This window comes from Chlamydotis macqueenii, chromosome 16 (genome assembly GCF_036417535.1).
Source record: "Chlamydotis macqueenii isolate bChlMac1 chromosome 16, bChlMac1.mat, whole genome shotgun sequence".
Lineage (NCBI taxonomy): Eukaryota > Metazoa > Chordata > Aves > Otidiformes > Otididae > Chlamydotis > Chlamydotis macqueenii.
The window spans coordinates 928,226-953,943 of record NC_141571.1 but is presented as its reverse complement, the minus strand read 5'-3'; the positions used below and the strand labels follow the sequence as shown (position 1 = coordinate 953,943).

Genomic DNA, 25,718 nt, shown 5'->3' with positions numbered 1-25,718 from the left:
GTGGCTGCTGCGGGAAGGAATTTGCACAAACCTGAAGAATTTTGTTCAGCCCAGAACGAAACCACCTCTTCCATATTCCAGTTATTTTACACCTATTTTTCAGTCAACCTCTGAAAGAAGTGTAGGGGCAAAACATGAAATGTTTCAGCCACTTTGATTTCAGAATCGTCCCTGCACACCAGGCCTGCCCTGCCGTATGTATTTCAATCAAAACTCTCTGCCAAAGGGGAGCTGTTGGTAACCACAGCTCAGGTTTGCCCCAGGCACAGCTGGTTCTGTGGCCCTAGTTCGGGCTCTGCCTGCACCAGTCCGACTCCGTTCTGGCCGACCGCGTTGCCTGGCAGCCCCAGCCCGTCCTGACGCGCTGCTGGTGCTGCCGGGGCCAGGGCTGAGCCCGGCCAGCCTCACTGCAAATGCTGCCCGGAACCTGTTGTGCGGCGGGAGGACCACAGTCTCCATCCCTCACCTCCAGACGGTCGCGCGCGGCAGGCCCGCGCTGGGACGCCAAGCTGGCTGGCAGAGAGAACGCCCAGGCTGCTCTGTGGCCACGCCATGCTGTCTCTCACTGATGGTGTCCCGCTGGGTGCTGGACCCCCCTTCTGCCACGGTAATGGGTAAAATGGTGGCATGTCCTGGTCTGAGGGGGCCAGGGCTGATTGTCCCCCTGGTCTGAGGGGGCCAGGGCTGATCCGCACCCTGGTCTGAGGGGGCCAAGGGATTCCCCCCTGGTCTGAACGGGGCCAGGGCAGATCCCCCGCGGTCTCCGGGGGCCAGGGCTGATCCCCCTGCCCCGGCCTCCCCACCGGCTCTGACCCACCGCCTGGGGCAGGGGGCGAGGAGGAGCTCAGACTCGCACGGCCGGGCCCTTCTCCTCCGCCCCGAGCCAGGCTGCGCCTGAACCCCCGGCCCTCCAGGGGGACGCGCCCGCACCCGGGCCTGGGCCCGCCGGGCAGCGCGGCGGAGCGAGCCCAGGGCTGCGCAGCCGCTTCCAGCCCCCTGCCCGAGCAGGCTCCCCCTGCGGCCCCGGCCTCAGGCGCCAGCGCCGGCCGCTCCGCCTCCGAGCCCCGCCGCGGGGAGGAGCCGCGAGGCCGCCCCAGCCCGGCCCGCCCCCTTCCGGCAGCGGCGGCGGCGGCGATGGCGGTGCCGGTGGAGGCGGGGGGCGGCCGGCAGCGGGCCCTGGCCGCCGGCTCGCCCGTGGACTACATGAGCATCACCAGCTTCCCGCGGCTGCCCGAGGAGGAGGCGGGCGGCGCGGCCGAGGGCGGCCTCCGCGCCCGGAAGGAGGAGGACGCGTTCCTGGGCGAGCAGGAGACCGGTGAGGGGCGGCGGCCCAGCCCGCCCGCGGCCCCCGGGTCCCCCCCCCGTCCCTCCCGCGGCCCCATGGCCAGGCCCGGGGGTCCCCTCCAGCCCCCGCTCGCCCCCCGCGCCGCTGTCGGAGACCCCCGGGATTCGGTCCCCGCCGCCGGCTGCAATAAAGCCAGGTGCCCCCTCGGTCCTGGAGAGAGCCCTCCGCCTGTTTGCCGTTGCTTGCTGCCTTCTCGGTGGTCCGGAGAAATCGCTCGCTCTCTCCCACGCCGTTTCCCCAAGCGACGCTGCCCGTCCCCCCCGGCGCGCACGGGCTGGCCTCTGCCCCATCGCCCCCAAACCACAGGCCCGTCTTCGAGCGGGCCCCGCGCACCCCTCGGCCGCCGCCCCGTCCCGCGGAGGACCCAGCGCCGGGTGAGGTTCCCGCTGCCCGTCCCCCGCCATCCCACGCTGCTGCGTGCAGGTTTGGGGGAACAGCTCTTCCGAAAGCGCGAGGCCTCTCGTCTCACGAGTGGAGCGCAAGCGGAGTTTGGTGCGGTTTCGGCTGTGCCGGCGCCCTGCGGGGTATCGGTCTCCCCCATGGCCAGAGGAGCTGCTGCTCTCCTGCCGTGGGGGAACTCGCGCTCGTCTGACACCGGCAACAGCCGGCCGTGCCGCTCCCTGCCACGTTATCTGCCAGACCGGCAGGGACGGACCCCAGACCTTTGGTTTCCAGCGCCCAGATCTCATTAAAAGGAGGAAGCCCCCGTTGTGCTGCCGGCGCTGCGGACAGACGCCCCAGAGGACTGAATGGTCCCGCACCGCAGCGCCTGCCGGAGCCCGTGAGCGGCTCCAGTCTCTGCTGTCCCCTCTGCAGTGGCTCCAGAGCTGAGGTGGCCCTGGTTCCCCAAAGCGCTGATCCCCCGTGAAGCAACGTCTCCTTCACAGCCCCCAGGAAGCCAAGGAGGGCTGGTGGTTTCTCTTTCAAGCGTGGATGTTGGTGGTGGGACGGGCACCGGGGCGTTGCCTCACAGGCTGTTCCTTGCCCTCTGTGCTCCCGACAGACCCCTTCCAGCCACTCCTGTCCCTCAAACTGCGCCCTGCTGTCCCCGCGCAGCACCAGTGGTCGCAGAGACACAGGGACTTGCCCAAGGCCGTGCAGAATGTCTGTGGCGGAGAGTGAAGGGACTTCTGCACGGGTGGCCACGCTGGAGCACCGTGGCCTGTCTTCTCCCACAGTTGCTCCCTGGGTGTCCGTGTCCCCTTGTGCGGGGCTGGCCTGTCACCAGCACTTACAGGAGCAGAGCAGAGGGGTGGGGCAGAGGACCCAGCTCGTTCCTCACTGTTTCCCCACTGGTGGGGCTGGTGCCCTGCCGCAGGGTGCCAGGGGCTGGGTGTGACGTCTCTGCCCGACGGCGTCCCCTGCCAGGCCCAGCATGGTCCCTGCCGGAGGCGCCCCAGCCCATCACCGCCCCAGCCAGGCGTCCCCCTCTGCCTACACGCTGCAGGCCCAGCTCGCCCAGACCAGACGCGCTGGTGAGGGGCTCTGTGTGTGCTCTGAGGCGCAGGTGGGGAAAGCTGAGCCTTCCCCGCGGGCACTCCTAAATCACCGCAGCGTGTGTGAGATGAAATTCACCTGAAGGGGATTCCCTGGCTGCAGGGGGTTTACTTCTGGTTGCAGCATCACTGCCATCACAACTTCACTCCCTGCCTGGCCCCAGGAGAGCTGCACCCAGGAGCTCTTTTTAATGTCACGGGTTGGCAGTCCCCAGGGAGATGCTGCCTGCCAGAGCAGATGGAGAGGCACGATGGGGTGGTGGCGGGTGCGGGGTGTCCTGCTCGCACCCTTTTCCCTTACCCCAAGCCTGGGAAACGTCCCCTGTATGGAGGGACAAGCTTCTCATCTTGTCTTTTCCACTTGGTGCTCCTCTTCCTGCCACCACAGATGCGCAGGGCCCTGCAGCCCCCACTGGCTCTCGGCAGCCCCCCCAGAATTCATCCAGGAGCCCTGAACGATGCCCTGAGCCGCTCGGTCCCATTCTGTGCCCGGCCAGGATGGGGATGTCCCCACGGCTGCACCGGTGGCTCCGAGCGCCCGGCAGCGCCCGTGCACAGGCAGGGCACGCTTAGCGGCGTCCTCCCCGCTGCGAAGGCAGCAGCTGTTGCCAGCAGAGATTCCAGGTGTCTGTCAGAGCCAAACCGAGACTGTTTCATCCTGCCGAGCATCGTTTGCCGTCTGGCGGATGCCCAGCAAACCCTGCCCCGTTGCGTTTGCCATCTCGGAGCTGGGCCTTCGGCGAGTGGCTTGATTTCCCAGTGGGCCTTGTCAGCAGGAGGAAGCAAGAAATTAAAGCAGAGCCTTTCCTGCCATGGAGCGGGTGGATGGCCGAGGCGCTCCGGTTTGCAGGTTTGCTCCCTCCACCCTCGCTTTGCCGTGCTTCTGTAGAGGAATCTCCTGTGCCCAGGCCACGCATTCTGCTTCGCCTCTGGTTCGCTCACGTGCTTTAGCTCAAGCATAGCTCCAGATAAAGCTGCTGGATTTTATTTTTTTTAATGTCTTAATTTCCTCTTCTTCAGTCCCGCTGCATTTCAGAGACCTGTTTGCAAGGCAGTGCTGTGTTAAGGACCCCTCCAAACAGAGCAGTAACTGTGGGCCCATCACTGAAGACCGATGAATGGACTGGAATGGAGCAAAATTCAGGGGGTTTTGCCCCTCTTAATCTGCAGGGAAGTCAGTTTGGAGTAACTAGAGCTAAAGGAAGGGATCAGTAGCAGCACCTAAAGCAGCATCTGAGCCAGGAAGTTTCTTGAGAGCTGGGATCAATGGGGGAGGTAACAGCCTGGCTGGAAGGGGCACGGTGTCATGTTCGCGCTGGGTAAACACTGCAATAGGAGCCCATGTTGCTCAATAACTGACACTTGTTTTCTCCCTGCTGCCCACAAAGACCCAGACTCCTTCCTGAAGTCTGCGCGTCTCCAGCGCCTGCCCTCCTCCTCATCGGAGATGGGAAGCCAGGACGTGTCCCCCCTCCAGGAGACCAGCAAGGACCCTTTCTCTGGAGACTGCAGCTGCCGGCAGGATGGGCTGACCGTCATCATCACTGCCTGCCTGACCTTCGCCACGGGGGTCACAGTGGCCCTGATCATGCAGATCTATTTTGGGGATCCTCAGGTAAGAGAAACAGTGGCTTTTGCAGTGGCACGAAGCTCCCCAGCTTTCCTCCTTGCCAGCAGTTTAGCGGGGCGAATGCTGATGGGCCCCACCTCAGTGGGACCCTGAGTGCTGCGTCTGTGATTCCACCCCAGATTGTCTCAGGAGATTTTTCCTGTGGCTGGGGGTTGTGCTCGGAGAGGTGAGCTGGGCTCTTGGTGCCTGCCCTGCGGCAGGGCGTGGGTGGCTGCGCCTGGCAGGTTTGGGGGTGCTGCCGGGGGAATCGGGCTGTGTCTCCAGCTGTGGTTTGAGCCAGATGTGAGTGCCTTCAGAAAGCAGTCCTTAGTTAAGCAGTCGGCATCTTTCGTACATCCCCACTTGGAGAGAGCTTTAAGGATCTGTATGCCCAGGCTCACCTCTGGAAGGATCCGTCCAGGACCAGGCAGGGGAGCAGCTGAAGACGGAGCTGAGCTTCTGCTGATCTGTCGCACAGAGCAGTGCTGAGTTGCAGAGCAATGGCAGCATGGCCACGGGGTCGGACCTTCCCGCAGAACATCTGCCAAGTACTGCAGCCTGAGAAGGGCCGGGGGCAACCAGCAGTCACCATTGTCTTCTCCACGTGCCACCCAGCAGGGCAGAGCTGCCTGCAAGGCCACGTGAAAGAGATTTGCTTTTTTTTTAATGTATTGCTCTCTCACTGGCATGCAGAATGCAGCCATGGGAGTGGAGTGGCTTGGCCCCGCGGCTGGCTGGGGTGCAGCGCCGGAGGGAGGCTGCGCAACGCCGGTCCTGCCCGCCAGCCTGCCGTGCCCCCTCCGTCTTCACGCTTCCCAGGGCTGCTCTGGCTCGTGCTGAGGTGCTGCAATTTGTACCGAAGGGTTGGCGTGAACCTTTTAAAACCTCCCGTGACTGCATTAGCGCTGGTGCCAGGGAAGGACAAGAGCAAGCCATGGCGCTGGGGGGGATGCTGCATTCTTTGCAGCTGTATTCCCATTTCCAGTGGCCGCATCGCTGCAGCACAGTGACAGCACACATCGCACATTGCTCTCGAGGATTTGTCCCACCCTGCCCTGGGGCTGTGGAGGGCGGGCGAGACGTGGCCCATCCACTCAGCGTGTGTGCTGTTGAAAGCCAGCTGAGCTGGTGGCCACGGTCACGGCTACAGGCAGAGTGGCTGCTGCTGCCCTGGTGCAGGGACGTGCCAAGGGACGTATTACTCCCACCGGCATTCGGAGGCACCCGAAAATGCAGATCAGCCACAGCCTTGGTGCTGGCCTCTGGCTTCGGGTCCCACAGAGCTGGCGGAAGATCTGGGCAGCCCCAGCACCCCTCCTCACGCGCAACCACTGTCCTCTTCCGGCAGATCTTCCACCGCGGCGCCGTGGTCACGGATGCTGCCCGCTGCACGGCGCTGGGCATAGAGGTGCTCAACAAGCAGGGCTCCTCGGTAGATGCGGCCATCGCCTCGGCCCTCTGCGCGGGAGTCGTCAACCCCCACACGTCGGGCATCGGCGGGTGAGTTGATTGCTCACCCCCATGCTGTCGTCTGCAGTTGTCCCCAAGCAGGTGGTTTCCCCGCCAGCTGAGATGTGCCTCCATGGTACCTCGAGTCCCAGCGCGTGGTACCAGCTCTCTGACATCAGGCGGTGGACACGTGCACATCTGCACAGGGATGGGGACTGTTTGTGCACCGAGTGGACAGCTGGGACAGAGACCCTCAGGAAGGGAGAAGCTGTGGCTGCCATCGTGGCTGCCAGGGACGTCCAAGCTTCAGGCTTGAGAGGGTTGAAAAAGTGACCGCAGGCAGCCGAGCCCCTCCGCGAGTGTGCCAGGAGCTCGCAGCACCCTGGGCTCAGTCCCAGTGCTTTCAGAGATCGAGTGCTTCCCTCCGTAAGATCTGCGGCTGCAGCAGCCGGGGAGGCACGGCGGCGAGGGGGGCCTCATCCTCAGGGTGGCATCGTGTGAGCCTGCTGCTCTCGGTGCTGCAGGAGGCCTCGGGAGCGTTGCGTAAAACACCGCCACCTGATAGCTTCTCCAGGCTGTGCCACGCATTGCTGCTGTAAGCAAAAACCTTGTTTTGTTGCAAAACTGCTCGGATTAGAAAGAAAATCTCAGGTAGTCCCAGCCTGGCAGTGGAACAGAGCCAGTGGCCCTCTGGCCCCGCTGGCAGGGACCGATCCGGCCTTGCTGCGGGCTCAGCACAGGGGCTGCCTGTGTCCCATGCCAGAGCGGCCCTGGCTCCGTTGTCCTGAGCCGCTCTCTGGGGAAGGGCAGCAGCGCCGCAGCGCCGGCCCGCCCTGGGTCACTGCTGAGGCTGGGGACCTGCTACGCTGGCCCCGTCATGCTGGGACTGGCCCCAGCCCCAGTGGCACCCAGGCTCTTTGTTTTGGCTTTACGGCAGTGGCTGTTGCAGGGACAGCCAGTGCCATGCCATGACCCCTGTCTTGCTGCAGGGGTGGGGTGATGCTGGTCCACGACATCCGGAAGAACAGGAGCTGGGTGATCGACTTCCGCGAGGTGGCTCCCCTGGGTGTCCCAGCGGAGGGGGACCTGCAGAAGGACACCAAGGTGAGGACCAGCATCCCAGTGTCTCCAGCCCTCCTCTCCCCACAACTCTTGGGCTGAGGGGGAGATGCCTGGGGAAGCGAGAGGAGGCCTCTCCCACCATGGAAGATCCCAGGTCCTACAGACGTGGGGAGTCCAGGGAAAACACTTCTTTGGCAGCCCCAAAACGCGTGGAGTCTGCAGGGCTTGGGGAGTACAGCGGCAGGGGCGGGCAGGGGAATAAGAGTCCCGGGAAGGAGCACAATCCTGTGTCGCTCTGCTGAGTTATTTCTCCTGACCAAACTGGGTTGAGACCAGGATGGAATTTGCCTCTTTCATTCCAAAAACTTTTATTCCCTAATTTAGTGTGTTGCTGCAGTCCTCTTCTCCTCTCCTAAAGACCATGTGGACACTTCCCACGTGAACACAGCTTGCATCTCCTTGACTGCGGCTGGGGACCGTGTCCTCCTGGGAAGGAGACTACTCTTCCTTTTTGTGCTTCCTCTTTTGCAGGCAGGTCTGCTGGTGGGGGTGCCGGGCACAGTACAGGGGATGCTCCAGGCGCACCAGCTACACGGGAGGTAAGGTTGCACAGGCGGGCCATCCTCGTGCTGCACAGCTGTGCCCTGGGGTGCCCGCAGGGACGCTGGGAGCACACGAGTCCTTGCCATCAGGCATGTTCTCAGCTACCAGTCAGAACCATTAGCTAAGGGGTGCTTGGAGGGTTATATTGAAAAAGATGTTTATTTTTTTGGTACTTCATTTTACAAAAGAAAGAATTCAACTTCATCACATTTTCTGCAAAGTGAAATTTTGGCTAACAAGACGGACAACAAATGTTCTCTTAGAAACAGGCGCAGGACATTTCCATGCATGTCTGTGTATTTGCGTTCTCTCTGTAGCTGGACCCTAGAAGTGTGGCTGTCCTTGATACCCTGTTGGGACAGGGAGGGGAGGGATCTGAATGACTTGCTCAGGGATGGGCCTGACTTGAGATTTTGCTGCAGAGATGCCCCTTCCCCTGCCCTTGTGCTGACACTCGTCTCTGGTGCACATCGTGGCGTGCTGAGATGATCCTGCTAAAAAGAAATAGCCCACTGAAAGCTCGCTGCTCATTTTGTCCACCGCTGGCCCCACAGCCTGGGCTTTCAGGAACCGCGTGACTGCAGAGCCATGCCCTGCGCTTGCTCCCCAGCACCCTGCCCTGCTGCGCCCCTCCAAGGCACGTTTCTCCTTGTCCTTTCTCCTTTGGCAGGCTTCCGTGGTCCGAGCTGATGGGTCTCGTGGCCAGTGTGGCCCAGGATGGCTTTAATGTCACACACGATTTAGGTGAGTACCTGGTGGGTGGCCGCTCAGCACAGAGGAGCACGCTGGCCACTGTGCTCAGCTGCGAGGCAGCTGGGGCTGTAGGTGGTTTTTCAGGGCACATTAGGGCTCTCTGGGCCTGGAGGAGGGTGATGTTGGGAGCTGAGCAAGGTGTGAGGGGAGAGCCTGGTGGCAGCAAAACTGGAGCCCTTTCCAGGGCTGCCCAGGGACAGGGCAGAGCAGCGCAGGGCCAGCCAAGGGTGCTGGGGTTTCTTTGGGTATCCTTCCCAGCTGTAATGGATGCGTGATCCAGGCTCCTTCTAGTTTTGAAACGGGGCAAGAGGCAGCAGCAGGTCTCCAGCATCCCCATCAGGTGCGCAGTGACCACAGGTCCCCTGCGCGTTCCTGCACCCTGGCTTTTCTGGATGCCCTTCCCCTTCTCACCCGCAGCCAAAGCCCTGAGTGAACTGAAGGACCAGAACTACTCTGACAAATTTCGGGAGATCTTCCTGCCAGACGGCCAGCCCTTGCTGCCCGGCATGTTCGTTAGGCGCCCGGACCTTGCCGCTGTGCTGGAGCTGCTGGGGGCAGAAGGCGCGTCAGCTTTCTACAGCGGAAACCTGACCCAGGAGATAATCTCCGAGGTGAGCCACGTCTGTCCCCGTCTCTGCCCCGGCCCACGCGGCACAGCTGGGGCTGGGGGTGCCACCTGCCATCTCATCTGCTTACGGTGACAATGTGGAGATAAGCAGTAGCCAGGTGTCAACGCAATGATGGGGACAAAGGTGTGGAGCCTCCTTTTGCTGCCCTGTCCCTGTCACCGCAGTGGTGTCAGTGACACACAGGTCGCTCCCTCGGCCCGCACAATCTCCATTTCCTCTGTAACCAGGACAGACAGTGTATTTGAAGGTTAAAAAAAAAACCTCTCAGTTTCAAGCCCTGCTCTGGGCTGTGTGGGTGTCCGTGACAGCCCCTTTTCCCTGTAACAAGAGGTGCCCCACTGCTGAGAAGCAGATTGTTGTGTTAGTGGGACTGCAAGATACAGACTGCAGGAAGATGGCTGAAAACTAAAGCTGTGAGTGTTGTGAGCGGAGGATCAGGCAGGCGTGGTCCCGCTGCGGGTTGCAGTAGTTTAACTCCTGTTAGAGGTGGTCTGGAAAATATAGGAACAACAAACAAAGTAATTATTCTGGTAAAAAAAAATCCAAACAAAACAACTCTTATCCCTGTGTAGCTGCAGGCAGGGTGCCTGGTGGCACCATTTTTCCCCACCACCGTGGTTCAAGTGATGCACTTTCAGTAGGTTGTCAGTGATCTGCAATGCGTTCATTTAGCTCAAGCCTAAGACATTTGTGAGCTCTGTGTTGGGAAATCTCCTACGGTTCACCTGGACCACAGCAGGGGTGGAGAACAAGGAACAGGAAAAGTCCCAAGCTTGTGGTGCATCTCCACAGCCAAACCCTGCTGTATCACCGGTGGATCTATGATCACCCCCTTCCCCTGACCTGAGGGCTGCAGCAGGGAAGCACAAACTCTCTGTGGAGGAGCAAGGCCCTGGCAAAGGGCCCCCACCAAAAGACCCTGGCAAGCTCTGGGATCAGGCACGCGATTCCAGCTTTGGTTGCAGAGCAGAGCGAAGTGCTGGCTCCCTACAGCGTTTATTGTTCTGGCAAAGGGAGGCCATCAATGTGGTGAAATCAAGTAAAGCTCCAAAACACCCTACCCTTTGTTTCTGTCCCATGGCGGGAAGGCACAGCTGCCAAAAATTGCTCTCTGGGGAACTTGAGATGGTGTCTGCAGTGTGGCTGACCAGGGCTTCTCCCGTTTCTGTGCCATCAGGCTCCTGCCCCGCTTCTCGCTGCTTCGCCTGGGCCTTCCGCTGGCCGAGCCCCAGGGAGCCAGCTCCTGGCGCGGGCACCTGCCTGCTCACCTCAGCCCGTGGGTTCAGCCTGGCCTGTTCTCTGCAACTGGTTTGGGAAGGGGGCAGGGACTGCACGTAGAGGACACATCTTTTGCAGCTTTGGGGTGGTTCCCCATGCTGCCCCCTATAAGGTGCACTGCATTAGCTTTCCTGCTCTGATGATTCATCCGTTTCTGCCAGAGAAGGAGTTCTCTTGCCAAGTTAGCTGGCTAGTTTTAGAAATTGGAGCATGCACAGGTTATTTCTTCTTGCCCATTTTTGGATGGAAATCCAGAGGACTCATAGCAGCAACTGACCCCAGCAGAACCTCTCACCAGGTTGTATGGCTTCTCCGGGTGGAAGGAAGGAGTTGGCGCATGTGCACAGTGGGAGCTGTACACTGACTGAGAGTATTGCCTACTTCAGGGGATTTTGAGATCGGCAGAGTGCAGTTGTGATGGTCCCACCTCATCTCCATCATGACTCAACCACAGAAGACCCACAGTGGAGGGAATCTCCTGTCTGCACTGTGTTCATGAAAATTATCAAGCCCAGTAAATTTTATCTCTACGAGAGTCTTATAGAAAGACCAAGGGTACAGCAGATCCTCTATCATCTGAAATAATTAGAAATAGGGTGGGGATTGCATGCTAAAGATCCCTAGTGATGGTGACCTGCTGCACCCAGGTTCCTTCTCTCCTGGAGCCACGTATGTCTTTTATCCTGGCGGTATTCAAATGCTCCGTAACCTCTAACAGACTCATGCTTACCACCCAGGGGAGAGCAGGCTGTGAGGCAGCACCGGTCCCCATCCTCACGGGCAGGCAGAATGTCTTCAGAGCATCCGTGGGGTGGGTGAGCTTTTGGAGGTGAGCTGTGGTGCCTTCCAGCAGCGGTGAGTGGTAAGCCCAGCCACCAAGGCCATAGAAGCACTGACTTTCAGGGTGTCCTGAGGAACCTGGTGCTTGGCTCGGGAATCTCAATGGTATTTGTTTGACAGCGTGGTGTGTGTTCACCTGGGCCAGCCCGAGGAACGCAGAAAGCCTTGCCTCGGCTTTCTCAGTGCACACTGCTTTGCTCTCCTGCACAGGTCCACAGCTATGGAGGAGTCTTGGCGGAGGAAGACTTCAGCAATTACAGTGCTACAGTGGAGAGTCCCATCCACACAGTCTATCGAGGTAACCATCTGACCCGTGGCTGTGCAGCCCCACTTAAAAGTTTGCTTCCCCTGGCAAGAGGTGGCGACAGTATTTCACAAGAGCTGACATCAAAGCTGCGCTGAGGTCCTTGCAGAAAAGCCCTCCAGGGAGTTTCCTGCTGTTGCCTGCTGGCGCGGTGCCTCACAGGCAGTTCAGGAGGTTCTGGCGCTTTGAGGTGGGCCTGGTTTCCCTGGAGAGTGGCCGATGGTATTTTGATCGTGTTAGTGCGTAAAGGTGCAACATGATCGCGTACCGAGGCAGTGTCTAGAGAGAAGCTGGACTGTAGGCTAGTGCCTACGTCTGAAGACAGTTCCCAAAGTTGATCTACAAGAGAGAAAAACTTACTTTATGCAAAAAGTTTCTAAAATGTCATTGTTTTCTAGAAATCCCTGTATTTGCTCTCCTTATAGCTGTAATGTTGCAAATCCATCTTCTCTATCGCCATTCTTCCATCCTGCAGTCCAGAAACCAACCAATCAACCAACAAGAACTGAATTTCAGATGTAAAAAAAGCATCCCTATTTGGCCGTCCTGCATGCATCATAAAGAAACAAAGTTACGGCAGGAATGTTTTGGGAAATCCGTTTCAAATCGTGTTGCTTTCTGTTACTTCCCCTCAAATCTGGAAGGGTTTCCCTGTCCCCAAGGACGTGGCTTATGGGAAGGCATTATAACTGGACAGTGCCTGACAAAAGCAGCTTCGTTCCTCTCTCCTTCCCTTCACAGGTCATCTCGTTTTCAGTCCCCCACCGCCACACGCAGGTCCTGCACTGGTCACAGCGCTGAACATCCTTGAGGGCTTCAACATCACAAGTCAAGCATCCAGAGGGAATATCTTGCACTGGATGGCAGAGGTAAGAGGAGGTTCAACATTTGGCTGAATTTCTTGTGCTGCTAGAGAATAATTTATTTATTCTTTGGTTGCACAAAAATGTTTGTAGGTAATTGCCAGAGAAGAACGAGCAAATAGACTGCTCAGGTGTAGGTCTGAGCTGTGCTGCTGCCTCAGGTAGGTGCAGATGCTGGAGCCTTCTGCTCAGCTGAGCTCTTTCTTGCTTAGGCAGAGCTTTTTCAGAAGAACAAACTGTGGCTTTTGCCCATTTCTTGTATGCGATCATCTCTTCAGAATGACCCCAGGGCAGCTGAGCGTGGTCCCATCTATCTCCACCTCTTGTGCTCCAGTGGCCCTGCCCATACCAGAGCCCTGCTAGGGCACTGCAAGGAGCGTCAGCAACGCGATGCTGCCAGCAAAAACCCATGCGTGGTGATGACGAGGAAAACTGACCTAACAGTTTATATTTAAAAAAAAATCTTTATCTTTTAATGTGCCTCATGATCTCAGTGGTCCAGATAATGATTTTTCCAGTATTTAGAGCTGTCAACCATACTGAAACATTGCAGCTTCCCGGGAAGTCAAGCAAGTCTCCGTTTCCTGTTCTGTAAGCAGAGTTATGTTCTTAGATGCGTAACAGATCCACAGCTGGGTTTTATGTGTTGGGAATTTTAAGTGAGGATGTAACCACATCCTTGTAGCAGACAGGACAGTGGGTGCTTGGAAGTTATTGCCTCTTGGCAAAAATGCAGCAACTGGAGGGGTTACATGCTGCTAGGCCTGTGCAGAGGCAGAGAAGGTTGACTCACCTAAGTTATTTTTGAGCTCTTTTCAGGAAGCTTTGGAGGAATCTATTTGCTCTGCTTTTGCACCAGGCTGAGAGTTTCACCCATTGGTTATTATGTCCCAGCTGAGGAACAGCAACCTCCAGATAAAGGGCAGTCACTTCAGATGATGTGTCACCCTGATTCCTTGGGATCACTTGGCCAAACACATGGCTGAGATTCAGTGCTAGGTCAGCACCAGACACTCCATCCCTGGGACAGCTACGACCAAGATGTCCTGAACCTGTGCCTGTGCGGTGGACATGGTCTGCGCGTTTCAGCGGAGCTCTTCCTTGGCCACTAAGCCTCCTGTACATCCTTCATGTGTTACAGTGGTCAGGAGACTGTTGCACAGAAACATGAAACGTTCTCCAGATGTTAATCATGTTCTACACTGTACGTCAGAAGATAAATTATGACTCTTCAGAAGAAGTTGTTGATGTGCAGCACATTTCAAAACAGAAGTCACATCTAGCTGTCTACCTGCAGGGTAATGTCCTGTCTGGAATCTTGACTGAAAATGGCCTGAGCTGCCAGCTGAAAGTAGTGCCCTTCTGCTAGGCACAAGCTGGCTTGTGAAGAACACATTTCTCCTCGTGGCTGTCCTCTGGCTACACACTGTAAAACCGGGGCTGGATAATCTGTCTCTTTGAAATTGCACCTTCCCATTTTCAATGGGCTGACTTAGGCAGGATTCTGCATGTGTGAGCAACCAGATCCCTTCCTCTTTTTACACCATCGTTCCCTTAATTGTGCTGGGACTCACGTTTTCTGCTCAGACACTGTGGGTGACTTACAACTAGAACACAGGCAGCAGCGGGGGAGCAGAGTAGCTCACTTCTCCCTGACAGTGGCGCTGTGCCAGTGCAGCTGCTGGCCAGAGGCAGCGGTGAGCCCAGGACCCAGTGTCCCACTGGGATTCAGTGCGATCTCTGCTGCTGTGGTGACCACTCAGGAATGGAAATGGAAAGTGAGTGGCATCCTGGTGACCCTGTCTGCCAGCTGGCAGTGCAGGTGAACCACCTAGCCGGGCTGAGCCAGCGGGTCAGCTCCTGCCAGGCGTGTTCCACCTTGGACAAACACTGCTGGATACGCGCCGCTCCCCCAGCAGTTTGCCATGCCACACTGATGCCCTTTGGTCCCCGTACCCGTGTGTGGCAGCCCTTTGCACTGAGGTGTTCCCAGGACCAGGCTTTTAGACATTTTTCTTCATAGGCTTTAGCCAACATGCCGGGAGACCAGATACCTCTCCCTGTTTGGAGTATCAAAAATTGTATTTCCAGGACCACCTAAATGTTTTTTCCTTCTTTCTTTCTTTGTGTGTTCAATTTAGACATTAAAAATAGCCCTGAGTCTAGCTAGCAACCTGGGAGACCCATCTGATGATGTGTCCGTCACTCACGCTGCAGAAGGCATGGTGAGGTAGGTGGCAGGCACGGTGACAGTAGCAAGGTGTGTGGTTTGGACATTATTCCTGGATTTGCTCTTTTCAGTGCACAGGGAAACCTGAGGTCCTCCTACCTCCCTTCTACCGAGGAAAGGTCAGTCCCTGAGTGTCCTCCTAGGGCTCACTCTTCCACAAGGATCACAGCCGATATCACAGGTCTCTGGGGATGGGTCATGGGACGTCCTGGCACAGAGGTTTCCTGGAGCCAGCTTGATCTTGAGGGTTCCTCCCACTTTCTCACCCCTCTAAATATTCCTTCTCAGCAGGTCAGACAAACAGCCACCTGCATGGTCATGACCACACATGCAGTTTCTGGCTGTCCCTTCCCCGCCATGCCTTTGTGGTACACCCAGACATGCAGGGAGGCCCGGCGTGGGGTTTCAGCCCAGCCTCCCACCTCAGAGCCAGGTTTAGCCACAGCTGGTGGCCAGAGCTGGGCCTGACTTGCCCTCCTCCTGCAGGACTGGCATGCAGCCAGGTGGTGGCACCCCTTGTCATTGGGGGTGTTTACCACAGCAGGCAGAGCCTGGGTGGTCCACAGCCACAGCACTGCCGCTCTGTGCAGACTGAGCATGTTGTCTCCTTCCATCGTGTGAACCGAAGGAGCTCCCTGTCCTCAGTGCCAGCCCCCTCGCCGGCAGCTGTGTAGATGTACTCCCGCAGAGAGACCAAGAGATGTTCAGCTTCCTCGGCTCATGCCTTGCTTTCCTCTTTCCCTCTCTCATTGCTGAAGTAAATCAGAAGCTAATTCCCTGCGCCAGCTGATTAATGACTCACAGTCCTTCTCGTCTGATCTCCGCATGCCTCACTTCTCCGTGGAGAGCGGACCCGCCGCTAGCCAGGTCCTTGTCATGGGACCCGATGACTTCATTGTTGCGGTTGTAAGGTAAAGGGTTTCCTTCTTCTCTCCATAATGTACTCAGAGGGTGGGAGCAGGGAGAAGCAAGCAGGTTCAGCAGGGCAGGATGGGACCGGCCCTGGAGCAGCTGGGCTGCTCTGTCCCAGTTAGTCCTGCCACAGGAGAAACGGGAAAGATGGAGTGGAGATGTGTGCGCTGGTGCTGCTCTGCCCTGTGCAATCCTGCAGCCCTCTGACAGTGAAACGTGTTTGGATTGGCCTGAATCTGCTTCCTGGAGAGGAGGCGACGGCCAAATTTGAGGACCGATGGGGCAATGGAGATGGATCCATCACCTAGAGGGGAATCCTTAAACATGGGGAGGGACAGAGCTGCTATTGCCCACGTGGTTCCTGCTTCTAGGTACATGGAAACTTTCACATCTAACCAGCCATGAAGAACTACTAAAGAGTCTCTGTCACACCAAGATGGGACAGAAAATTGGAGCCCTGAGAGCCCTGAGCTGTACAAACCTCTATGGGAGGATTTTTAATGAGATTTCTTCGTGTTTCTTTTCAGTTCTTTGAATCGTCCCTTTGGCAGTGGAATAATAACACCCACTGGAGTCCTCCTGAACAGCCAGATGTTGGACTTCTCCTGGCAAAATAAAACAATGAACCACTCTGTTCCCAGGCCGGTAATGAACAACATGACAAAGTCTTTATTTGAGCTGTCTGTTCCATTTTTTTCCAGTTTTGTTCTCATCTCCACAACAAGGAGGCTATTTAATGCCTTATTAATAACAGAGAGACAACAATCTGTAGAAAGCTCCTATTTTTCCATTGTATGAGCCACTGAAACAGAGGAAATGGAAGGCTTCATGTGTATCAGTTATCATTACAATGCCATTTTAACGAACGACACTCAGCTACCTATTTTCCCTGCAGTCTAGATGCACTTTGAAGCAACTGGCCTTTTCTGGGGACTTGAATTATGGACTCTTTTTATGCATTTTGTCTTTTCTTCAAATGCAGCAAAATCTCATCCAGCCTCGGAAACGGCCTCTGTCTTTCCTGTTGCCCACCATCGTGAGACCGTCCGAGGGGATGTGCGGGACGTACCTGTCTCTGGGAGCTAACAACGGGGACAAAGCCTTGAGCAGCATCGTTCAGGTCAGTGCTGCGTTCGGGCACCCGCCCTCTCAGAGCAGCTGTTGAGCTCAGTGCAGAGAACGGTCCCCTCCTGCAGTACCGGCTTTCCCTTCCGCATGTCCCAGGCTGTGTTGAAACCGGTGGTCACAGGATCACCAGTTCAGTTGATGTCACCTGTTCCGCACATCTGGTTTTTCAAATCTCTAAGAGCTTCTGATTTACTTCTCTTGCGCCTTTCCTGGTGGCACTGCTCAAAATTGTAGAGGAAAAGCATCTCTGCAAAATCTCTAATGGTTTTGTGTAATTGTGATACTTGTTCAAAGCTCATCTTAGGGATCACTAGGGAAAAAAAAAAGAGCACTTTTTATTCAGAGGATTGCAGGAGAGTGGCAGCCCTTTAGCCCTTTTCCCTATGAAAAGCTCCTTCTAGTGCGTTCCCAACGGAATTCCTCCTTGCTCAGCACTAGCTATAGGTTGGGCAGCTCCTCCTAATTTATGATTTGTAATGAGGTGAAGCCCTTGCCAGTGGCTTGACTGCACGCACAACAGCAATGGATTGCTAAAAAGAAAGGCACAACAAGAATGGCTCCTGTTTTCCTTACCTTTTGAGAGGCATTGTTCAGAGCAGGACTAAAGCCAACCATTGCTTCCTGATGCTTTGTTTGGAGAAGTCATGTGCTGAGCTTTGGCTGTAACAAACACCTATTTAGAGATTACGTCACGTTCCAGACACATGACTCTCCTAATGTAGCAGAAACTATGCAGCAAAAAGCCCCTGCAGTCCTGAAAAGGTGCTGCTTCTCCACAACAACATACAGGCCACATTTCAAGGGCCTCTTTGTATGTGCAAAACCCTGCTTTAGTCCGTGCACTTCGGTAAACGGCTCAAAATCTCCTTTGCCTGCTGCATCTGCAGATGTGGGAGCCACCAATTAGGGGGATGCTCAGGAAGCTGGCTTCTCCTATTCTCATCGCTTTTTTTTTTATTACTGAGGATCTTTTATTCTCTTGCAGGTTTTGGTGAATGTTTTGACATTTAACAAGAATCTGAGTGAAAGTTTGTCACTTGGTCGACTTCACCCACAGCTTCAGTCCAACATCTTGCAGGTTGACAGTGAGTATGGACACTGGGTGCGGCCAGCCTGCAAACCTAGCGTGGTTAGAAAAGGAGCAGGGTTTTCTTAGCACACTGCTGTGGAAGTGCGACAGCCCAGCGTGCAGTTCACCGTGTTTTAGGGTCCCCAGTGGGACCCTAGACCAGCTGAGGGTTTTGGGGAAGACTGAAACAAAAAAAAAAAAAAACAAGACAAAAAGCAGCAACCTAGCTTCTGGAAAGCTTGGAGCCCTTGCTGAGCCATGCCCTCTCCCTCTCGTCTTGGGAATGCTCCCTGGCCCCTCCAGATCTGATGGCGTTGAGGATTCCAGATAAACAAGATTGCAACCACAGCTTCACCCAGACAGGTCCTGAGAGCTAGCAGATCTTCCTGTGCTTTATGACCACTGCCATAAATGATATTATTTCACTTTCCAGCCCCTGTCCCTTAACTCCACCAGCTGGGGAGAAAACAAGGCTTATGGCAAGGCTTGTAGCTTGGCAGTGCTGGAAATGCAACGTCAACGCTGACACTCTGGAGGCTGCAATGCCAGCTCTTGGCCTTGTTACTGCACCTCTGGGTCTGTTTGGTGTTTTCCACAAAGCCCCATACCTTACCAGAGTGAACCATAAGTGAAATTTGTTTCTGATTTCACACAAAATAGCCAAAGTTTCTAGGTGTTCCCATTTCAGAGGAAAATCTAAAAATGTCTGTCGAGTGTGACCTGCAGACTTGGAAACTAGCATGTAATTAAAACAAATTCAGAACTTCAAAAGGCCCTAATTTGTGGGATTGGACACTCAACATCAACAAGATGCATGCTAAGACACATCTGCAATGCATACAGCTTAAATAGCTGTGGGGTTTCTGTGTGCCTGCTGGGTCTGTCCAGCTGCAGCCCCAGCTTCCCATCCTCAGACACTTCTATTCATACAGAAATTGCAAAACATCAGATAAACAAAATAAAAGCAGAAGAGCAAGCAACCTAAGGTAGATGGCTAGAAGATTAAGAAGTACCTGAAGGGGAAGTTGAAAGGCTTATCACAAAGTTTGTCATTTGGCAGCTTGGTTTACTATTGTTTGTTTTGAGCTGCCTTGCATCTAATTTTGACAAACTATTACTACCATTGTTTGTAACTCAGCTCTAAAGAGCGGGGACTGCCTCGTGTCCTGTAAGAAGAATAACTACAGGAGGTGCCAACAATGTATTTTCCCCTTTTTCCACAGAGAAGGCTCTTCCACATCTTTAAATGGTCTTCTGGACCCTCCTGTTTCCCACACCACACAGAGCCTGCCCAGCTCTGAGCAGCCTTTGCTGCTGAGAGCTGACAGACCGCTCCTCGGGGCGGTGGGTGCTGGTCCTCCTCGGCCACCTGGCTCGCCCTCGCTGGGATGCCATCCGAAGGGGCTGCAGGCAGATTCCTTCACACTGCAGGTCCCAACAGGGTTAGAACATCAAAGGCAATAGTGGTTTCAGTTACAAACTCCTTTTCTAAAATCCCTACAGGTGAGTTTCCTGAAGAAGATATTGAATTTCTGGTAGCCAAGGGCCATCAAGTGGATAAAGTCAAAGTGGTCTCCCTGGTTCATGGGGCCAGGAGAACTAACAGTTTCATCATCGGCCTGAAGGACCCCAGGAGCGAGGATGCTGCTGGAGCCACCATACTGTAGCACCTCCCGGGTGATGTGTTCACCAAACCAGGCTTAGACAAATCCGCTCAAGTGACGTGCATGTTCTGAAATAGCCCCTTCTCCATCCCCTGGGCGGGAGCCCCGCGTACGCACTGCTGAGTAGACTCTGTGTGCCCCACCCGGGACAACACCAGAGGGGTTAGCAGCACTGACATACAGCGCTCTGATTTTTTTTTTTTTCATTTTAAACGATTTGAGTTGCAAGTAGCCCAGTCTTTGTCACAGGAATGCAGGGAGCACACTTTTCTTTTGGTAGTCTTGCTAATAAGTCTTGCTAAAAGACTTCAGTCTTTTCAAAAGCCCAGTTCTAGCCAGCATCTTAATTTTAGTGAGCAGGAACATTAGCAAAGGAGAAACCAGCTGGTGATGATACTGTCATCTTCATCTCCCTGTCTTTCCCAGGTTCATCCTTTGCCTCTTGCGTAAGCCAGTCATTAATACAGCTAACGCAGCGTTGGTAGGTTCTGGAGCTGGAATATCAAGCAGTCCTTTAAGACTCCGTATGGGCCAGCTGATTTTACCAGCGTGCAGCCTCCTGTGTTAGTTCCTTTTCTCACATCGCCACATACCTTGAATTTCAGGAGTAAATATTTTGAATCAAGTCATTGCACAGACTCACTGGCAGTCTGATTTTGTAAGCGGACCAGTGGTTTTCAACTAACAGCCTGTGAACCCCGCAGCAGTTTTCTTACTGATGTTCAGCCTCTTCCATGGTGAATTTAAGCTTAGTGGTAATGGGCTTGATTTTCTGAGATACTTTTGGGAGATATCTTAGCAGTATTCCACAGACCTGTAAAAATCCACAGACCATGGCCTGAAAACCACATGGAGAGCGTCTGGGTAGGTTCAGGGCTTTCCTTATGCTGCCCTATCTCAGGCTGCTCTGAAAGCCCGAATCGTGTAATCCCCACAGAGAGGCTTGGGATTTTCTGCGTACTGAATTCAGGCCTGTACTTCAGCTCTGTGTTTGATACTGGTGGCTCTGTTGGAAAAACTGAAGAGAGAAAAGGTGCAAAACAAACCAAACACTACTGAGATAATTTTCTGTCCGCAGCATATAGTGCAAAATGTAAGAATACTTCTGCATTTCCTGTCTGAAATAGACTAAAGAAATAATACCGCATCGACAGCTGCGCCACTTCATTCAGCCCACATCTGGACACTTCCTTCTCTTTTTGCTAGCTAGACAGACAGAGGCACCTGACACTAAAAAATCCTGGAATTTTATCATTTTCTGCAGTCTAAAACTTGATTATTTCCTTCATGGTGGAAGTGCATCTGTGGCCACTGTACATATTACATATGTGTGTCTGCTTATGGTTGTCTTGGTTCGTTTGATGATTACGCCAGTCACCCCCAACCCTCCTCCTGCGGGATGCAGGCACACCCATCTGTTTGTAACGCACCTTCTAACACTCGGTGCCGTTTGACACGGGGAGCGCATGGCTCGTTTTGAGGCAGTCAGGACGCTACGGCAACTAATCGGACTAATTGTTCCTGCCAGCTGAGGATCCCAGAGCATCTTACGTGAAGCCTTGCACGTTGCGCCGAGGAAGGACAGAGATGCTGTTATGCTCCGCTGAAGCGCAGCCACCTATGAGAAGAGCAGGGCAGCTACCTAGCAGATGGGAACGTCAGTGGTATTTTCTGTTACAAACGCCTCAGTGGCCTCAGCTGAGAGACGGGGAAGTACAACGTTGTCTTTGAGAATTGTCTGCTGTGCCACCACGCTGCCTGCAGGGCAAGAAGAGACTTCCTTCACCATAGGGCCATCAAATCTCTTATTTAGTCCTCTGTCATCAGGACTAGAGCTGGTCACTGCCCAAAGTCGGAGCACTCGTAAAACTGTCCGTGTCTTGGAGCAGACCTTTTCAGTTTCAGGGGAAAACGCAGTTTTGTGCGTTGAATCTCACTGAAGGAAATTTGGGGTTTTCTGGTACAGTTCAGCAGTGATCTGTCCGTCAGGCATGGAGGTTTACCGTGCACAGCTGCAAAATACATGGTCACGTCATCGTCACTATGGCACTTTGCATGGAATATCACAAGCCACTTTGAAAGATGAAATTCCTCCTTATTAACTGAATTCACCAACTCACTTCTGACGCTGGAAACGGTGTATTCATTTGGGAGTTAGAGACTCTGGTCTTGATTCAGAAGGGCACTTACACCCCGAGGTACAATTTGACAGCAATTATTCAGAATCTTAAAATAAAGCGTGTTCCCAAGTGCTGCGCTAGATCATGGCCTATGTTGCAAAAAAGAGAAAATTTAAAAGAATTGGAGGATGGGACTTAGACCCCTAGGTCATGGCTAAGAGAAGTAAAGATATTTTGAATTATTCCCCATTTTCTCTATCTAAAAATGGCGTCAGTATAGCACAGATGTATTCGATAGGGAAACCTTTAATCTGATAATTGGCCCAGTGTCTCTGATACTTTGAGTCCATCTGTTGCTATGAGATCTGATGAATTTAATGTGAGGTACTGAGAAATACCCAATGTTTCCTTCTGTACAGACGTGAGATGATAGACATTGTGAAATAAAGGGCCGTGTTCTGGAGACTTGTACGTGCAGAGTAACTGCATTGATTTCAACCTGGGGCTGTTGCAGACGTCTAACAGCTCTGAAGCAGAATTTGTGCTGAAACTTTTACATGAAAGCGTCAGGGAGGAGCTCAGAACACAAGATATAAAGTGGCTGAGAAAAACAATAAAGAAAATTTTTACAAGAAAAAAATAAACCCAAACAAAATAAAGAAAAAAAAAGCCTTTGCCAAATGTGACTATTAAGATGTGGAATGCAATCAGGTGGATTAAGATGTGGAACGCAATCTGCCCATGTTTGCATTGCTCCCCATCGATGTATACTGGTGTTTATTTTGGGGTAAGCTGGAGACAGGCTCTTCGTTAAGTGTTACCTCAGTTTATCAGTATTTCTCACAAAGGCTCGATGCCGTTCATGAGCACAGATAACAAGCAGTGCACGTCGAGCACTGATCGCTGTGTGTAAAGGGGGGATAGGGCAGAAGTCAGCGCCGCTGTCCTGCAGCTGCGGGGATGAGGATGCTCTGGCGCCTTGGCTGTGCTATTTTGTTCCCATCGCTGTCCCGTTCAGTGCCCGGCCCCTGAGAGGGGCTGGATGGGGGCAGGTGCTGATGGGTGGGCCTGGGCACACCGTGTGTTCCTGCGCTCCAGCGAGCGGCTCCGGCAGCATGCCTCTCTCTGTGCCTCGGGGAGCCAGGGCTGCCGGGGACAGGGAGGGCAGAGAGCAGCTGCCATAGCCAGGGCAGCAGGTCCGGGTCCCCAGTCTCTAGGGATGGTGACCCGTGTCCTGCCAGCGTCTCTCTGAGGGGGCCCTCAGCGGGGGCGGCGAGTCCGACAGTGCCTGTTCAGCCTCATGCGGTGACTGGGGGTCCCTCTGGCTGCACCACCTCAGAGCCTCCTTCCACCCGCTCCACAGCTTGACAAGCTTCCACGGCCTGACCCCAACACGGCCTTGCTGGAGAGAAAGGGGAGTCAGGCCTCGGTGCACACCATGAGATGAAACCTGCATCTCCTTCATGAATGCATCAAAAACACTGAAGATGTAAGGTCTTGCAAAGAATCCGGTGGGGCAGGAAGAGCTCCTGTAGCACCCAGGTATTTTCCTCACAGCAGTTTTGGAAAGATCTTCCATCCTTCAGTGATGGACATCTGCATGCTAGCAGGGAAAGGAGAGTTCTCCAGGGCTCCCCACCCGCCGGCTCTCACCTCTCCATCTCCTTGGAGCCAAGGAGGAGAGGATGGCTCCTCTGTCCCCCAACCCTGTCTGTCCCATCTGTAGCCAGTTGCCCAGCTCTCCCTTTCTCGCGGCGCTCGCAGTTTAACAAAAGCCCAGGTCAGAGGTCATTGTGACTGCAGTGCAACAGGTCCCCCTTCCTTCTCTCTGAGTGAGCACCACAGTGGTGTCAGAGGAGAAATTATTTTGTTCAAGTCATTGTATAGTATTTAAGTTTGGAAACATCTACACCTGGTCATGAGCCTCCCTACTTTTTCTGTAAAATACCTTTCCTTTGAAAATACTGTTGTATGAAAATGCACATAAATATAACCACGATTTTGGTTGTTGTGATCTCAAATGCATTTCTCTGTTCTGTGCGCAGAACATGCAGTGGCTCAAACAGCCGTCCCTGCGTGCTGTACGTAGCCCTCCCTCTCTGCAGGTGACGGTCTCTCTGTATCATTTGTTTTGCAGCAAAGCTTCAGGATCCAAACCAAAATGAGGGTCTGCTCACAGAGGGGCTCCACAAACACAGAATGACAGTACGGATCTAGCCCCCCAAAAATCTCCTGTCTTGGTTATGGTGTACAGAGGCCAGGCAAGACCTAGAAACGTTTAAGCTGCGTACGCGGCTCCAGGCTGTGCAACAACCCCAGCTCTGGCCGCAGAGACGCGTTGGCGAAGATAGAGTGGTGGTGCCGGAGCCAGCCCGTATGGCTTCCCCCTCGCACTTCATGCTGTTCCCTTCTCACCGCTGCCAGGTGCCCATCGGTCTCCTGCCACATGCCTTTCGCTAGCTGCAAGACACAGGATGGCAAACCCACTTTGGGTTCCTCCAGCTGCCAGGCTTAGGTGGAGATGCCTCAGAAGGGTCCTCGGTCGTGTCCTACCACCCCGGTGTCCCTTCAGCTCTCCCTTCCCTTTACTTCCTTACGCTTGTGGCAGAGCTATTTTGAGAGAAGGGGGATTAATTTTAATCATGCAGCGTTTGTGCCAGTTCTGGTCTTTCCAAACAGCAAGCAGAAGCATAAGGGAAAAGCCATCATCAGCAGCATGCTACCAAGTGCTAGGTGGATGTGTGAGGCTCCAGGCTGCCGACAAAGAACGGACACGGTGTTTGCAGATCCGTGTGCAATTAGGCACAGGGCAGTTATCTGCGTGGGACCTCTCAACCCGGATCAGAAAGTCACAGCACTTCGAGGGCTCGAGCAGACCTTGGTGAGATACCCCAACTGTGCTTCAGGAAAAGCGGGTTCTGGAGAGTAGCGTTCTACTTGTTGGCTATGGTATATGAGATGATCCTGGTATTAATGTGGAGAATACATACAGAACCAAGCAAACAAAAAAAACTCTGAAGGACAATCTTGTTAAGACAAGCACAGCAGCATCGGTGCGAAACACGGGGAGTTTTTGGAAGCAGGATTTTTGGATCTAATTGCACCAGAGTGGGCAACGCATGAGCCTTTGGGGAAGATCAGACTGGAGGAGGAAGACGTTAAATGCAGCTGGGTTAAGAAGTGTCTCCTGAAACAGAGGAAGGCATGAAGATAAGTGGGGAAGAGAGGTCATTCTCAGGTGCTGAAGACGTCTTCTCTCGGCTTCCTCATATTTCCAGCCTGGCTCAAAAGGCAGGAGCAGAGTAAGGCAAAGCACGGGAACATCCACGCCGATGCAGAAACTCCCCAACAGACATGGTGAACATCCCTTGTTACCCCGGCTCCTCTCCTGACACCTCTGAGGGACGCGGGGGCTCGGGGAAGGGCTGTTCACCTGGCCGGAGCGCACCAGAGAGGTGCCGGAGGTGGGGGCCCTGGCCCAGAAGCTGGAGAAGACATGAACAGAAAAAGGCTTGAACAGCACAATCCTTAGTGCTTGTCTGCCGGCAGGGAGCTTCAGAGCTGCAAATGCGAAGGAGACAGGCAATCTGCTCACCGCTCTCCACACACCTGCAATATTTAGGTAAGCCGTATACTAGCCACAATATTAATTATTTTGTTTGGGTTTTTTTTTCATGGAATGCAGTTATACATCAATTTAAAAAAAGAGATTCTTTTTCTGTGTTGCGAGCTATAGTGACAAATGAGGTGTGGGAATACTGTATGTAAAAGGTTTTGCAAAATAAAGAGCCCGTTTTCCTCTTTTCGGGTCATTTCTCCTGCAGCCATCTGCGCGCAGCTGAGGTTGAGGGGTTTGTGAGGGCTGGCTCCAGCGCCGCAGCGCCCGGCCTGCACCGCCCCGCCTGATGCCAGCCGAGCCTGCTCCAGTCCCTGACGTTAATCTGAGGTATTTCTGCAGGACTAAAGTCTCTGTTTTTCCCACAGAGGACTTTCGATTATTGTACTAGCCTGAAACAGTAATTGCCACGTGTTTTGTTCCTTTACCACGAGCAGGTGAGAGCTTTCTGCTGAAAGCAACGCCTGGTGGGAAGGCAGCCAGGCATTTCTGCAGTGCCACGGCCTTTTATCGTTAATTTATCATTTCTGCCGTTGATAACGGTTCGTAGAAAGAGACAAACTGCAGGGTTCCGTGTCCCGTGGGGATGGGCTCTGCTCGACAAGAGCATCGCGCGCCGGGGTCTGCAGTGGCTCCTCAGCCGCATGAACAGGCTCTGGGTTGGAACTGGGCACCGCGGCCTTTGCTGGCTCCCTGTCAGGCCGCTCTCTGGCTGCTTTCCCATTTCCCAGGGGTAAAAACGAGATAA

The 25,718-nt window shown here is 54.5% G+C and overlaps 2 protein-coding genes across 2 annotated transcripts in view; one reads left to right on the top strand and one right to left on the bottom strand.

Moving 5' to 3' along the window:
* Positions 1 to 25,718, bottom strand: part of RBL1 (RB transcriptional corepressor like 1) — a 278,968-nt gene that overhangs the window by 55,756 nt on the left and 197,494 nt on the right. The gene's annotated exons all lie outside the window — the stretch shown is intronic.
* GGT7 (gamma-glutamyltransferase 7) lies at positions 1,121 to 25,157 on the top strand. The gene is made up of 15 exons (XM_086760707.1): positions 1,121 to 1,315; positions 4,230 to 4,456; positions 5,799 to 5,950; positions 6,889 to 7,003; positions 7,493 to 7,560; positions 8,235 to 8,308; positions 8,735 to 8,928; positions 11,275 to 11,362; positions 12,110 to 12,237; positions 14,373 to 14,461; positions 15,220 to 15,372; positions 15,901 to 16,018; positions 16,356 to 16,493; positions 17,487 to 17,586; positions 19,074 to 25,157. Exons 1-15 carry the CDS (start codon positions 1,135 to 1,137, stop codon positions 19,235 to 19,237), a joined length of 1,989 nt encoding a protein of 662 aa, XP_086616833.1. The 5' UTR covers positions 1,121 to 1,134; the 3' UTR covers positions 19,238 to 25,157.

Excerpts from the sequence above, each read along its gene's own strand:
- GGT7 (XM_086760707.1), top strand. The coding sequence starts at position 1,135 with ATGGCGGTGCCGGTGGAGGCGGGGGGCGGCCGGCAGCGGGCCCTGGCC. Across the intron at positions 1,316-4,229 it reads CCTGGGCGAGCAGGAGACCG|ACCCAGACTCCTTCCTGAAG; the intron begins GTGAGGGGCGGC and ends CTGCCCACAAAG. Across the intron at positions 7,004-7,492 it reads ACCTGCAGAAGGACACCAAG|GCAGGTCTGCTGGTGGGGGT; the intron begins GTGAGGACCAGC and ends CCTCTTTTGCAG.